The following is a 15,950-nucleotide window of genomic DNA, read 5'->3' on the forward strand; positions in this document are numbered from 1 at the left end:
AAACAAAACTTATCAAACAACACGCAAGTAAAGTATTCAGACCTTATTAAGCAGCTTGATCTTAAGATCTTTTTGAGCTTGAATATTTAAATTGGCCAATCAGGCCAGTGATTGTTGTATCGCTGCTAACAAATTCATTTAAACACGTTTGTAATAATTTAACTTACCAATGATGCACAAAGGAATACATTATATTGCAGTAAATTACGTAACTATGTAACAAAATTCCAGCAACGTTGGTACGCATAAGCTCCTTTTAGAGTGTGTCTAGTGCACATTTTAATTTTAATCGTGCATGCGCACCAGTTATGTGCACCCCTGAATATAACTGCAGTTACCAACAAAACACGCAATAATCTTGTAAAGCTGCTGTCTATCCATCCTGAGGACAACTTTGAGTGGAATCATGGAAAATAAAAAGATGCACTCTGGCCAATTAAAAGAGTTTACTTGCACATTACTTGTATTCACAAAGTCTGGTCTGTTTGGAAATACTGGCATGTGAATGCAAATCGAACCTAGATGAAATTGCAACATTGTAGCCATTTAACCCCCAGTTTTGGAACAAAGCAATCGATCTACAGGTCTGAAAACACCCTTACAAAATTACGTTATACCTGTCGTGAACTTGCTTCAGGCACACACAGTGTAAATGTCTCAGTGGTGGCAACATCTGTAATCATCTGTAAAGACAACAATGAAAATAAAAACTCAGTAAGACACTTACTGAAGATAAAGGTGCAAAATAAGAAAAAAAGAGTCAGACATATATTTAGTTTTGCACTGATGCAATCTGTTATGTCAGGATTTACAAGACACAGTGAAAAAAGGTAACGAAAATGTGTGGACAGTTATCTTTTCAGTTGACCTTACTGCACATGTTGGAGTTTCAGTTGCAAAATATATAGGAGGAGAGTATTTAAATGAATCACACAACAGGATTTATTTAGGTATTAAACACTAGCTGGCATTTACATTATTGTATTTTACAAAACTATGTAATACCTGATGTAAACTTGCTTCAGGGACACACGGTGTAAATGTCTCAGTTGTGGCAACATCTGTAATCATCTGTAAAAACAACAATGAAAATAAAAACTCAGTAAGACATTTACTGAAGATAAAGGTGCAAAATAAGAAAAAAGGGCCAGACATATATTAACCGATTGCATCAGCGCAAAACCCCTTTCTGTTTTAAACCTACTGTCAGGATTTACTAAAGACACAGTGGAAAAATAGTAATGAAATTTGCCTTAAAAAATGGCCACATTTTATTTTGTGCAACCATACTTACTCGTGTAACTACTAACGTAACAGTCTTCAAATAGTGAAAACATGGAAGTGTTTGGTGGCTTCTAAATTTATACCTGTTTGGATCCTAAGGAATTAGGGATGTTCACATTGACCGTTTAACCGTTAACCGAAGGTAAGGATTTATGACCGATTAACATTATCAGTTAAAATAAAAAAATATTTGTTAATACATGGTGCGTGTCGTCATGAGCAGACAGACATTTCGCCACTTTTCTATCTTTAATTTGTGAATGTCCTGTAAATGACACAAATGATTGCTGCCCTGACAGTCTGATAAAGTAATAACTGGTATGAGAAATAATTTGTATGCGTGTTTGGAAGCTGAACGGAGACGCGCGCTTGTCCGCACAAGATGACGCGGTCCGTCTCGCACACATCCGGACAGACGTTCGGTGATGGCCTCTGACCCTGACCATAAACATCTATCTTTTTTGCACAAACGGAGAAAGATGACGCAAAACCAAAACTTTCTGAAAAGCGTCCTGCTTTAGAAATGACCACTGTGGTAGATGAAACGGAGACAATCTGCCCTTTTTGGATATTAATCCTCTAGACCGATCGCGTGCTTTTTAATAAGGTAATGTTGCGTGAATATCTGATGATGTACGAATCCTGGTTCTGTTGTTGATCTGTCACTGCTGTTTGCACGTTCAAATTAAATGTTTTGTTTTTAGTAGTTCACAGACAACCGTCAACTGTATTTTTACTCAATGACAATTTCATATTAAAATCTTATAAGTTAACGGTTAATGTTCGGTTTAGAAGCTACGGTTGTCGGGCGGGAAAATTAACTGATATGAGCATCCCTATAAGGAATGAATGGGGCTAGGCCAAATGCTAACACATTTACAACGCGCTGTACAAAGATGAAGTATGGGGATGTATTAATTAATCTAAGTTGAGATAAGAACATTGTAAAATATTGAAAAGCGGTGGTGTTAATAAATTATCTATATGATATTTGAGCTAAAACGTCATATACGTACACTGGGGACACCAAAGATTAATGCTGGGTACACACCAAAAGATTTTTTACATCTTACAAGATTTTCAAAATGTGATAGACCACAAATATGAGGATAAAAAAAATCCTAGATTTAACCGTTTTGCTCCCGTAGTGTGTTGTGTGCCATGACGTGTCAAAGACAGCACACCACACACAAACAGATTTTCAACAAGAGTCTTGACTGTGAACACAAGAAATCTTGCAAAATCTCACGCAGACTTTAGAATACGCATGCTGGACGATATGCAGGAAGAAATTTCAATGACAATGTTTGGAATGATTTTCACAGAAAATTTTTACACGACATGTTGTATAAACATTCGTGCTCTTGACACAAATCAACAAGCTGATCGTCCATCTCTGCTGTGCACATCAACTTCCCTTTGTGCTGCGCCATGACTGCTTCCGTCTTCCATCATTTTACTTTCAGTTTGGATATGGTTTAGTTTCACGTGATAATCTCAAGAGCGTGCGTGCGTTTGCCCTCGGGATCCCCCCCACATCAAGAATTTTGATCGTAAATATTAAACATGTTTTATGATTTGCGATCGGGGTGGCTCCGACGTTCTTCCGATCAGGTTTGGACACTTAACACACCTCACACCAAGGGAAAATCTGATAAGATAAACTGTAGAACCATCAAGATAATCGGGACATAGTTAGGGTTGTTGGAAGGGGTGGAAATCTGCCCAAAATCAGCCTGATTATCTTTTCTCTCACGCGAGTCAGACCGATCGTGCAATGCATCACATATGCTTAAACTTTTATGTAGCCACGCAACAATAATTTCAGCATGCATTCACTGTATACAGCGGGACGTGATGTGGTGATTTTTCGAACGGATTCTTAACCTAAAATGCACCGCAATGCAAGTGATGCAAACCAAATGCAGCGTTCTATTGAAAAGGAATGTATTTATTTCTGCCGTACCAAAATGCAATGAAGCAACTGAACGTCTGACTGGGGTGTCACTCTTCCTCACGCACAGCACGTGTGCACACACAGGTTGTTACCATAGCAAATAGGCTCACCCCAGATATGATATATTATATGTTAAAAGCCTAATGGTAAATGCTGCAGGTGTAGAAATGTACATAAACCAGATATTTACTTTGTTTCAGGGCTAGATTACAGCATGAAACCTGTTGTGCATATTAATAAATTAAAGTGTTTAATTGTTGGCACTGGCACTTATAAACACTAAATGGGTAAAAAATTGAAATAAATAGAGTCAAATACCTCTGTTTTTTTTTAGAAATAAAAGCCAAATGCTTGAACATTTATTTGTTTTGGTTGTTTAAAAACACACAAAAAAATGTATCCGATTACTCGATCGATTCAGTGCTAGATTAATCGATTACAAAAAGAATCGATAGCTGCAGCCCTAAAGTGGAGTTATCTTAATAAAGCAGACTCTCTGTAATAATGTAGAGAACCTACTGAAACAGTTTAGTTGGCACATGATCATCGCGTTTATAATGTTTTTCGCAGACTTTGTTGATGAAAAACTAGCATATCTAAATGCCCGGGTGAAATCAAGTGTTCAGTCTGTTAACAACAACACCACCGGCATTACATTGGCTGCAACTTGCTCATCAATGGTGCCGACCCTGCAGATAGGCTATACAAAAAATAAAACCTTTCAAGTTTATCAAAAAGCGGTTTAAATGTTGCCAAACAATCAATTGTATTAGGGCACTTTGTATCAGTGTTGATAAATTTGATTAAGTGCAGTTTAAAAGTTTAAAATAGGCCTAATTAAGAGGTAAGTGACGCTAATTCTGTCATCTCAGTTTTACTTTGCGTGCTTAAGGCTTTACCACATTCATTGCATGATTTAATGTAATATGAATAGCCTGGTATTTTTTAAATTTTAAATGATTTAGGAAAAACAAGTTATTCTTAAATCTCGTTTTCATTGACAATCTATTTGGCCATTATTATACATGTAATAAAGTGTAAAACAAGAAGGGCGTAGCTTCATCAATTAAACGTCAACATTGCGTTTGTTCTGGTTGCCCGTCATCCTATGCGGTTGGCTTGTTAGTGGAGCGCCAATACAGGATTGAGGTTACTTTGACAAAAAACAGTTGCTGCTAGCGTTTTTAGTAACACAAAATTCACAAGTGATGCAGACCACTTTTTAACTACAGTGTCCTGACAAACCATTCTGTCCTCATAGTGCAGTGTGTTATGAAATTGTTATTGACACCTACAGTTTGCAAAAAGTGGTGTAGACTACTGTCCCACTACAGCATCCTGGCAAATCGTTGTCCTTACAATGCAGTGTGTTGCCAGATTCACAAATGGTGTGGACTACCATCCCCCTACAGTGTCCTGACAAACCATTCTGTCCTCATAGTGCAGTGTGTTATGAAATTGTTATAGCCTACAGTTTGCAAAATTCACAAGTGGGGTAGACTACCATCCCACTTCAGTGTCCTGACAAACCATTCTGTCCTTATAGTGCAGTGTGTTGTCAGGTTAATACAGTGCTTGACTATTCACTTGTTAAGTCTGACGTCAACTTCCAGGTCCAAATGCTCCATTAGGAGCCAGTTGCACCAGCTGGACGTAAGAAGTTGGGTGAAAGCAGCCCTACATCGGAATTAGCTACGTCCAGCTTTGTGAAAAATATTTAAGCTTGACCACCATCTGAAACTACGACCAGGCATAGCTATGGTCAGCTATATTTCTGAATCTGTACCTACTTTAGCTTAGAGGAAAACACCACCTTTTTTATATTTTATTATGTTCTTACCTCAACTTAGACAAATTAAACATACCTATCTTTTTTCAATGCATGCACTTTTAGGGGCCAGTCACACCAAAATCGCTTTAAACGCTTGCAAACGCAAGGCGCGATGCACTGCCTTTTTTTAAAAAAGAGCAGTGTGACGCGGCTTTTCATATTGCTAAGCAACCACCGAGTCAGCTGTCTTGTCAATCAAATATTGAAGCGTGAGCGCTCTTTTGCTGTTAACTGTCATATTAGCAGAAACTTTAAAAAGAGGACGCTTGCTCTGACCTTGTTTGAGGGTGAGAGGTGCACAAACACGCAGGAGAGAGTGAGCGAGTGGAGTCCAGTTCAAAGCAACTGTAAACTTCCCTCACCACAACGTAAGGCCCGCCTCTCCCCTCATTCGACTGGACAATGGAAAGACTCGAATGACGTCGGGCACTTCTCCGCTCTCAGCGCTCCTTCAAAAACGCGTGCGCGGCAGGCGGCAAAAAACCGCAAGGCGCTCGGCGCGTATAAACAGCGCGCAAACGTGCCCTGCCCATAGAATATCATTCAAAAAAGGCGCCTGCAACTGACATAAACGCTTTTGGTGTGACTGGCCCCTTAATCTTTGTATAGTGCCTTGTGAATGTGTTAGGATTTAGCCAAGCCCGATTCATTCCTTAGGATCTAAACAAACATTTTATTTTGTGCCACCATACTTAATCGTGTAACTACTCGAGTAACAGTCTTTAACCCCCAGGGGTCCAAAAACGCGGAGACGCGTTTTGACGTGTTTTCTCCTTATCATAGCAGAATCAACTTAAAATACTTAAAATTACTAATCAAACATTTACGTGTTTGACATCATTTGAAACTCTTAAGGGTCCTCTTTAATTAGTGTACATTCACAATTACAAGAGATCTTTGTGTTTTTGTCAAATTAAGAAAATATACAGGGTGCGCATTCAGACATTTCTGTCTCCGCCAGCTGTCTCTCAAATCACGTTACAAAAATCAGTTGAAACTCCGTGAATACTCGTCACACAAACATGATACACATATCAAAAGAAAGCCCGAAATGTCTACTTTTAAACAAGCTAATTATAATCAAAAACAAATATTTCCTGTTTATATAATCTGCATTGAATTAAAGAGAGTACCGTTTTTCATGGCTGAGCTCATTATCTCTAATGCGGTCACGCACTCAGGCTGTTGACATGGTAATGAAAAGACGAGCAGTTCCAACAATAATAAACAAAGCGTAAACCTTTATCAGATTTAAAGACTTTACCGCATGTTTGGATTATAAACGTTACACACACACGTGAGGAATATCTTAATTTATGTCTGGACATTGAGGAAGAGAAGCGTTTATCTTTAACGTTATCTAAGAAGAAGAACAATGGAAGACGCAATGGAGAAGGATATATTCCTGAAGAAACTGTAAGTCATTTGTCTTCATTTTTATTTGGTATCATGTAATATGTTATGGCTTGTGCAGTTCAGCCTACATAAGCAACCTGACTGCACGCTTCGGATTTAAAAACTTTCGCATTGTTTACAAACGAGGGCGCGTGATTTCACGTAATGGCGGATTTCATTGATACATGCTGTAACAGTGTTAAACACAGTTATTCACTTATATCCTTCATGGCAACTTTCAGTAAGCCTGCACTGCTGTATCTTTTAAGTGTGTGCTGTAATATGATTCCATGTTTACATGCTTATTTACAAACAAGTAAGCGTGATCACGTAATGGCGGATTTCATTGTTACATGCTGTATAGTGTTAGACAGAGTTATTCACTTTCGATTCCTTCATGGCAACTTTGAGTAATGCTGCACTGGGGGATCTGCTGTAATATGATATTGTTTACATGCAACGCATTCCATACATTGCGCTTTACACGCGACACCGTTTTATTATGAGCTCCGCGTTGTTTACACGGAGACGCGAGCTTGCGCACATCCATTTGCGATGTGTTTTTAAAGTTCATACACTCTTACAGAAACGTGTTTAAAACAGAAGCTAGACGATCAGTCGATGGGCATCTGAAAAAACAGTCATTTGGAAACAGCTTTTTATATAACTAATCATTGCAGATGTTTATCTGAGATACTAATGTAGTTTATGATAGTTTATCTGAATCTAGTGCTATCATTTACCCATCAGTTATGTATGTAAGGGTATTTCTGTGGACAATTTATGCTGACAGCTGTTCATAACTCTCTTACAGGTCTGCATCCCTCTCATCGGTACAAAACTATGAAGTGGAAAAACATATTCACACTCGTTGGACATAAAGTTATATGGTAACATGAGCCACATGAAGTTTACAGCTCTGTTGTTTATCAGTTTCTTATACAAGTTAAGTTTTTAAATGGGGTCCTACTGAACTTCATTTCCATTTTGATTATATTGTTAAATTCTTAATAAACCTCAAACAAACATGTACATTTGTCCTCACATTCTTTACTGTAGTTCCCTCCTGCCTCATTATGCAGCTCATTATGCGAGCCTTTGTTTGCTAGCTGTCAATCAATCCTTCTCGCATACGACCACTCTAAGCAAGTGTCTTACAATTTCTAAATCAATATATTGGTTTATGTGAATCAGTAGGCAGGATGATTTTCACATCATTTTAAAGAAAAAACTCTAGACTACTAGCTTCTGTTTAAGAAAGTCTTGTTAAAACATGTTTAGTATGGGTTTTGTGAACTTATATCAGTGACTTAAAATTTTTGCTTTTTTTAAAAACCACGCATAAACCTTTTTCTCTCAAAAATACAAACATGTACATACATGTAGCTCATATAATATTTTAGCCCAGTTTGTGCTGAACGCAGTGGTATGAGACACTTGCCATTATTATGTTTTAAAGCAACTGAAAAAAGACCAAATGTAAGAGCATGTCAGAACCTCTGACAGTGTCCCAAAATGGTCGAACTCAAGAGGGTTAAATAGGGAAAACATGGCAGTGTTTGGTGGCTTCTAAATTCATCCCTGTTTGTATCCTAAGGAATGAATGGGGCTATTTAGCCTACTAATTGATGCCCATTGTACTTTCTTTTTGCAGAAAGAAAGAAAGCCCTAATAAAATAATTCATTCACAATGTACTTTACGCACTGTCATGTCAGGGTGACATTAGGACAAGCCGGTTCTGAAGTCTCCCATTAATTTTGACTGTATGGGAAGAGAGCGCGTCTTTTTCAGGCAGACAGCGCAATTCATTTTATCCAGCAGGCCGAACGAAACAAACTATGGCGCCTCGATATTCAAAAAAAGGCCGACTCTATTCATTTCGAAAGTCCACCGCACAACAGTGCAACGTGCAGGTTCACATTTTTGTAACAACCCCCAAACTTGCTTGCCTGCCTCTAACAAATGGTTAAAGTTTTTCAACTATTTTTCCTTACCTTCTTTTTTGCTGTGGATGTTATTGAGCTTGTAAAAGTTTAGCTCTTGCGTTCTGAACATCTCCCATTGCCAAGGCGCTACAACAAGATGCGAGTCGTTGCTATCTCTGATATAGATGGCATGCATATACGCAACTAGCCAAATTACTACCTGATGAAAATTTGACTATTTCAAAGTGTGTTTGTTTTTTACGGATGTAGGTAACACAATTAACAATGTATATATTATTTTCATTTGATTGGTTCAACCGCCACCCACCCGAATTTAATTAAAATATATTTCTTCATGTCATCTGCCCAATCTGCAGTTTAACTGTAACCGACAACCACGCATCTCTATGAAGTGAGTAGAGGCTTGGACCTGGAAATGGTATTCTTTAGTCAGGCCTCTTATCAGGTCTCTACATGAACTTTCTACTTTGCAGATATAAAATAAATGAACATGCATTCAAATTAAAACTCCATCTTGTATAAAGAATAATGCATCCATGCACTACCTGATGTGAACTTGCTTCAGGCACACACGGTGTAAATGTCTCAGTGGTGGCAACATCTGTAATCATCTGTAAAGACAATAAAAATAAAAACTCAGTAAGACATTTACTGAAGATAAAGGTGCAAAATAAGAAAAAAGGGCCAGACATATATTAACAGCTTGCATCAGCGCAAAACTAATTTCAGGATTTACAAGACACAGTGAAAAAAATTTAATGAATATGTGTGGAGTTATCTTTTCAGTTGACCTTACTGCATATGTTGGAGTTTCAGATGCAAAATATATAGTAGGAGAGTATTTAAATGAATCACACAACAGGATTTATTTAGGTATTAAACACTAGCTGGCATTTACATTAATGTATTTTACAAAACTATGTAATACCTGATGTGAACTTGCTTCAGGGACACACGGTGTAAATGTCTCAGTGGTGGCAACATCTGTAATCATCTGTAATACAAAAATAAAACCTTTCAAGTTTATAAAAAAGCGGTTTAAATGTTGCCAAACAATGAATTGTATTAGGGCACTTTGTATCAGTGTTGATAAATTTGATTAAATGCAGTTTAAAAGTTTAAAATAGGCCTAATTAAGAGGTAAGTGACGCTAATTCTGTCATCTCAGTTTTACTTTGCGTGCTTAAGGCTTTACCACATTCATTGCATGATTTAATGTAATATGAATAGCCTGGTATTTTTTAAATTTTAAATGATTTAGGAAAAACAAGTTATTCTTAAATCTCGTTTTCATTGACAATCTATTTGGCCATTATTATACATGTAATAAAGTGTAAAACAAGAAGGGCGTAGCTTCATCAATTAAACGTGAACATTGCGTTTGATCTGGTTGCTTGTCATCCTATGCGGTTGGCTTGTTAGTAGAGCACCAATACAAGATTGAGGTTACTTCAACAGCCATACTCGAAAGCAACAGTTGCTGCTAGGGTTTTCAGTAACAAAATTCACAAATGATGCAGACCACTGTTTAACTATAGTGTCCTGACAAACCATTCAGTCCTTATAGTGCAGTGTGTTATGAAATTGTTATTGACACCTACAGTTTGCAAAATTTACAAATGGCGTAGACTACCATCCCACTTCAGTGTCCTGACAAACCATTCTGTCCTCATAGTGCAGTGTGTTATGAAATTGTTATTGACGCGTACAGTTTGCAAAATTTACAAATGGCGTAGACTACCATCCCACTTCAGTGCCCTGACAAACCATTCTGTCCTCATAGTGCAGTGTGTTATGAAATTGTTATTGACACCTACAGTTTGCAAAAAGTGGTATAGACTACTATCCCACTACAGCATCCTGGCAAATCGTTGTCCTTACAATGCAGTGTGTTGTCAGATTCACAAATGGTGTAGACTAACATCCCCCTACAGTGTCCTGACAAACCATTCTGTCCTCATAGTGCAGTGTGTTATGAAATTGTTATTGACACCTACAGTTTGCAAAAAGTGGTGTAGACTACTGTCCCACTACAGCATCCTGGCAAATCGTTGTCCTTACAATGCAGTGTGTTGCCAGATTCACAAATGGTGTGGACTACCATCCCCCTACAGTGTCCTGACAAACCATTCTGTCCTCTTAGTGCAGTGTTATGAAATTGTTATAGCCTACAGTTTGCAAAATTCACAAGTGGGGTAGACTACCATCCCACTTCAGTGTCTTGACAAACCATTCTGTCCTTATAGTGCAGTGTGTTGTCAGGTTAATACAGTGCTTGACTATTCACTTGTTAAGTCTGACGTCAACTTCCAGGTCCAAATGCTCCATTAGGAGCCAGTTGCACCAGCTGGACGTAAGAAGTTGGGTGAAAGAAGCCCTACATCGGAATGAGCTACGTCCAGCTTTGTGAAAAATATTTAAGCTTGACCACCATCAGAAAATACGACCAGGCAAAGCTATGGTCAGCATAGACCCTTTTACTGTTTGTACACATTGATGACGTGGCAACATATGTGGGTGCAGTTTTGCAACGGACTATGACAAGAATCAGCAGTGAAGCAACACAGACAGACAAAGTTATTTTAAAAAGTTAACTTATCAACTTTTTCAACACAGCTACCAGATCCGTGTACTATAGTGGAGTGGATAGAAGACGTTAGCAGATGGCCAAAAATAAAGTGGCCATATATACGTATATAAGTATATTATATTAGTGTAACCAAACGCAACAACCAGACATTTTGATGCTGGGAAACCGTTTTAATAAACTTTAATAAACCGAGTTGCTAACACGTTAGAACCAATGGGGAATAACACCACTTCTGTTGCCTAAATGCACGCATCACGTGGGCTGTAAAAGAGTCTATAGACGATGCACGTCCCCACGTAGGCATTTAACCACAGTGATAGCAGAGACGCCATTAGTGTTACTATGGTTACAAACTTACATTTAATGTCACCAGCTAATAGATGACAAATGAGAGCTTTCCCTTCTCTCACACCTTTGCCTGCATCCTAAAGCAACACCAAAGAGTTTTTTTACCTTGAAATAACTTTTCCAAAAAAGTTTTAGTCGTTCATCAACTCAAAACAGGGTGAACGGCACTTTCACGTTCGCTTTGCAGCCCTCTAGCGGCCAAAACCGCACTAAAGAAGTTTCCAACCGTCGGGTAGTGGTCCTGTAGTTCGAGTGAAAACTACAAAAACTTGCTTTACGGCAGACCTACAATCCAATCAGAGCCAGTATTTACGACAGTGTTAATGGCCAATTACGCTTCTAACCTGTAGGGGGAGCAAAGAGCAAAAACTCTTTAGTGTTGCTTTAAGGGAGACCGCACTGGTAATGTGTAAAAAAAATATCATTCAGGCTCTAGCTTAAATGTGTGTTATATCATTAAATAGCGCTCATAAACGGCTGTTGAGAATGTACACTCACATGAAGCGAGTAGAGGCTTGGACCCGCAAATGGTATTCTTTAGTCAGGTCTTAACAAGAGGATATCAAGTCTCTACATCAATTTTCTACTTTGCAGATATAAAATAAATGAACATGCATTCAAATTAAAACTCCATCGTGTATAAAGAATAATGCATCCATGCACTACCTGATGTGAACTTGCTTCAGGGACACACGGTGTAAATGTCTCAGTGGTGGCAACATCTGTAATCATCTGTAAAGACAATGAAAATAAAAACTCAGTAAGACATTTACTGAAGATAAAGGTGCAAAATAAGAAAAAAGGGCCAGACATATATTAACAGCTTGCATCAGCGCAAAACTAATTTCAGGATTTACAAGACACAGTGAAAAAAATTTAATGAATATGTGTGGAGTTATCTTTTCAGTTCACCTTACTGCATATGTTGGAGTTTCAGATGCAAAATATATAGGAGGAGAGTATTTAAATGAATCACACAACAGGATTTATTTAGGTATAAACACTAGCTGGCATTTACATTAATGTATTTTACAAAACTATGTAATACCTGATGTGAACTTGCTTCAGGGACACACGGTGTAAATGTCTCAGTGGTGCGAACATCTGTAATCATCTGTAAAAACAATGAAAATAAAAACTACTGTAAAACATTTACAGGAGATAAAAAGTCCTGGATAAAAACATTACAAATGTAAATATTTTAAGTAAATAAAAATAATAATATTACTAGTACAGGGCTCAACGCAAATAATTTTTTATACAGGTTTTTACTTGCCCTGCCAAAGATGTTAAATAATATACATTGATGAAAATATATTTTCGTGACTGAGGGGGACGCACTGGCCCGATCGGGCAAGTGACAATACTTTCTACTGGCCCGAACGTCTCTCACGCTCTCTACCTCTTCTGAACTTGTGTGTAAATGCAATTCTGACATCTGAGATGTGACAGTAATGATCCTCTGTAATGAATATAAAAACAGAATAGAACAACAAAAATGTATCATCTTAAGATTGTACAGAAACTGTAAAATACTGTTTCATTGTATTGGAGGAGAAAATTTTTACCTGGGGTCTCCATGGCCTGCATCGCCTTGTAGTTATGTCCATCATGTCATCTAGCTGCAGAATTAAAAGGTATAACATATATAAACAGAACAAAAACACAGCAAATACATTCATGTTAAAATGAGCAAATACATAAATGTTAAACATTTAAACAATCCCCATCCACTTTACTTTGCAATTCATTAGCAAAACTGAGTAAAATATAATCCCATTTTCCATAATACTGTATTGTACAGTAATGCTAACTGGAGATTAAAGTACAATTCATTTTATGATGTTTCACATTACAAAATATTTTTACACAAACTTCTTCTGAACACTGCATATAATGCCATATCAGCTTGAAGGTTTCATTTTAATCCTTATTTACTAAGCAAAGAACACAAAATATGTAAAGATACGATTCTTTTATTCCATTACGTTTCGTACACGCGGTTTTAATTAATCTGTTAATCTAATATGCTAAATTATACACCTCTATTGTAGTGTAATTGTCATTATATTAATAATTAGCATAACCAATTCCAGGTTAAGTTACTGTTTAATCGACGTGTATAAAAGTCTGACATTAAAAGATTAAAATACTACACGGTTTTACAATGCTGTTCAAAGATTGTTTTAGGGAGGATTTATATTACAACATCTAAACTCAATTTCATCAAAAGATGTCAAATTGACATTTGAAGAAATTCAGAATACTTTAACTTACCTACGACTAACTCTGGAAATTTCTCGACGCATTGAATGCAATTTAAAACATGCCAATGGAGCTGGATTCAGCCACACCGTGAGTAAACTATACCATACTTTAAAACCCAGTCATTATCATCACGTATCTCACATTCGATTACTTTCGTTTGGTTTTTACAAAATGCATCGTATTTTTTGATAGGGCTGCACGATTAAATGCACACAATTATCATGCGCATCTCGTCAGTAAATCCGCTTCGGGATAAGTAGTAAATCGCCATTAACTGCATTCAGATGGAGCGGACCTTACTAACTTAAACAGAGCCGTAACTTAGTTCATTAACAAACTAGGTTATATCGCGTTCATAATTGCGGACTAATCGCAGTCAATTGAAGTCGTAGTTGTTAATACATATGCCGCTTAATAATTCTAACTTTTAATTAACGTACATGCATTTTAGTTGAACACAATGTCTCGTACTTCACTGCATGTATCTTTTAACTGCTGCCAACCGAACTAAAGTGCAGAAATAAACATAAATATGACAAATTTCTATGAATCAATACATTAAACTTGTAATTATTTACTTACCTAATTGGGAGCTGCGTCAAATGGCCGCCATTCTGCTGCTACTCAAACTCCAGCCAAATCTCTCTACTGCGCGTGAGCATATTAACCAATCAAACAAAAGCCCGCGATTACACGCCCATTTGTGTGGAAATGTGTATAAATCGGCAGTGGCAAATCCTGCCAATAGGTGTCAGTAGTGGGATACACTCAAAAACACTATAAAACTGGTTTACCTACTTAAAAGGACATTCTTAAAAAAAGCAGTAGTTTGTTTTTTAGCTTCAGACAGATGAATCTATAATGTTTGAATTACAAGGACATGTCCTTTGTCCTTATAATCCCAAATGTCCTTATAGTGTTGGTATGTAAACTGGTGGAAAGACCTTGTAATCCACCAAAACCAACACACACACACACACACACACACATTTATATAAAATGAAATACAGTTGAAATATAATTTGGGCTCAAAGTTGATCGATCTGAGTGGCCAATCGTCAATGTGTGGGCAAGTGCCACCCTGACCATTATGTAGCCTTGCCACTGCATCAGACTGAACAAAATCATTTTGTGCATTTAAAAGTAAATACATCAATGTGGTGCATTTTGAGAGTAAAAATAAGTGACTAGATCTATGAGGATTTTTATGCTCTTCTAAACAAATGTATGCCCTTTTAGTAAAATCTTTGGTTGCATATGGTAATAATAAGGCACACAAGCCACATACACAATTTGATAAATGGGATTCGCTATTGGTTAAAACATGTTTAACGTTTATAGAATAATTAGTGGGGGCATTTAATACAGATTAATTATTGATTACAACATTTGTTACTTAATTCAAATGTTATGACTTTCTGGAAAGGCAGTCAAGTGCATTTGAAGAGTTTCGTTGCAAAACGAGATAACCACCATTTTTTTAATGTTTCAGAAATCTTGTTTTTTGGTTGTGCATTCCAATTAATTTCAATTCAACTGCAGTTGGTTTGTTTTGATTTAAACCTTCATAACTTAAAAAATACACCTAAGTAGCACCATAAAACAAAATAATAACATGATAACATAATAATAAACATGTTTTGAGAAAAATGTTAAAAAATGGATTTATCTCGTTTTGCAACGAAACTCTTCATTTGTCTTTTGCATAGTTCTTTTGGCACAGTCGAGCTACGCGTTTCACACACACACGCACACGCACACAGGCAAACCAGATCCATGAATGTGTGTGTTTGTCATTATATTATTGTGTAATCACAAGCATTACCGCCAGATTCACAAACCATTAAGAGGAGCAAACGTATGCGTGTGTTCGTCAGGATGACGTTGGATCTGATTTGCGTAACTTATACGCGTGCGTTAACGTAAGTGATTACAGAATAATAATGCAAGCAAACATTTTGACACAAACGCAACTTTATATTGATATTGCGAGACAGCATTTCACCTCGACGAGAAATCTGATTTTTACATTACTGGCATAGCCTGATTTGAAACGGACAGTTTTGTCAAAGCAGCAAACACCTGGCGAGTTCTCTTAATTTTCTTACTACTAAAATGCTGTTTTTCTCTGCCTATTCCTTCTATCCATGCCCATCGCCACTGATTTAGGTCCTTTATCAATTAGGTTGTCTTACCTAGGCTTCATAAACTTACTCTTCATCCGGCTGACAACGTTAACTTGTTACGACTTCACCGCGGCCGCGCGGCATCTGTAGCTGGACATCAGCCGCACCTCAAAGACCCCTCCCCATTCTACTTCTGATTGGCTA

At 37.3% G+C, this 15,950-nt stretch overlaps 1 protein-coding gene across 10 annotated transcripts in view; it reads right to left on the reverse strand.

Moving 5' to 3' along the window:
- The window catches only part of LOC129445878 (uncharacterized), a 31,232-nt gene extending 18,244 nt beyond the window's left edge, over positions 1–12,988 (reverse strand). The window contains exons 1-8 of one of the 10 annotated variants that reach the window (XM_073868387.1): positions 12,921–12,988; positions 12,755–12,814; positions 12,401–12,466; positions 12,019–12,084; positions 9,343–9,408; positions 8,960–9,025; positions 1,006–1,071; positions 618–683 (exon numbers count right to left, since the gene is read on the reverse strand). In XM_073868387.1, the coding sequence (XP_073724488.1) occupies positions 618–683; positions 1,006–1,071; positions 8,960–9,025; positions 9,343–9,408; positions 12,019–12,084; positions 12,401–12,466; positions 12,755–12,814; positions 12,921–12,965 (501 nt within the window). In that variant the 5' untranslated portion in view covers positions 12,966–12,988. The remainder of the gene's footprint in view (positions 1–617; positions 684–1,005; positions 1,072–8,959; positions 9,026–9,342; positions 9,409–12,018; positions 12,085–12,400; positions 12,467–12,754; positions 12,815–12,920) is intronic. The other 9 variants (XM_073868389.1, XM_073868388.1, XM_073868391.1 and 6 more) reach the window with 9 other exon arrangements.
- Between the last annotated feature and the right edge of the window lie 2,962 nt (positions 12,989–15,950).

The sequence above is a fragment of the Misgurnus anguillicaudatus genome, chromosome 6 (assembly GCF_027580225.2).
Source record: "Misgurnus anguillicaudatus chromosome 6, ASM2758022v2, whole genome shotgun sequence".
In the NCBI taxonomy this organism is placed as follows: Eukaryota; Metazoa; Chordata; class Actinopteri; order Cypriniformes; family Cobitidae; genus Misgurnus; species Misgurnus anguillicaudatus.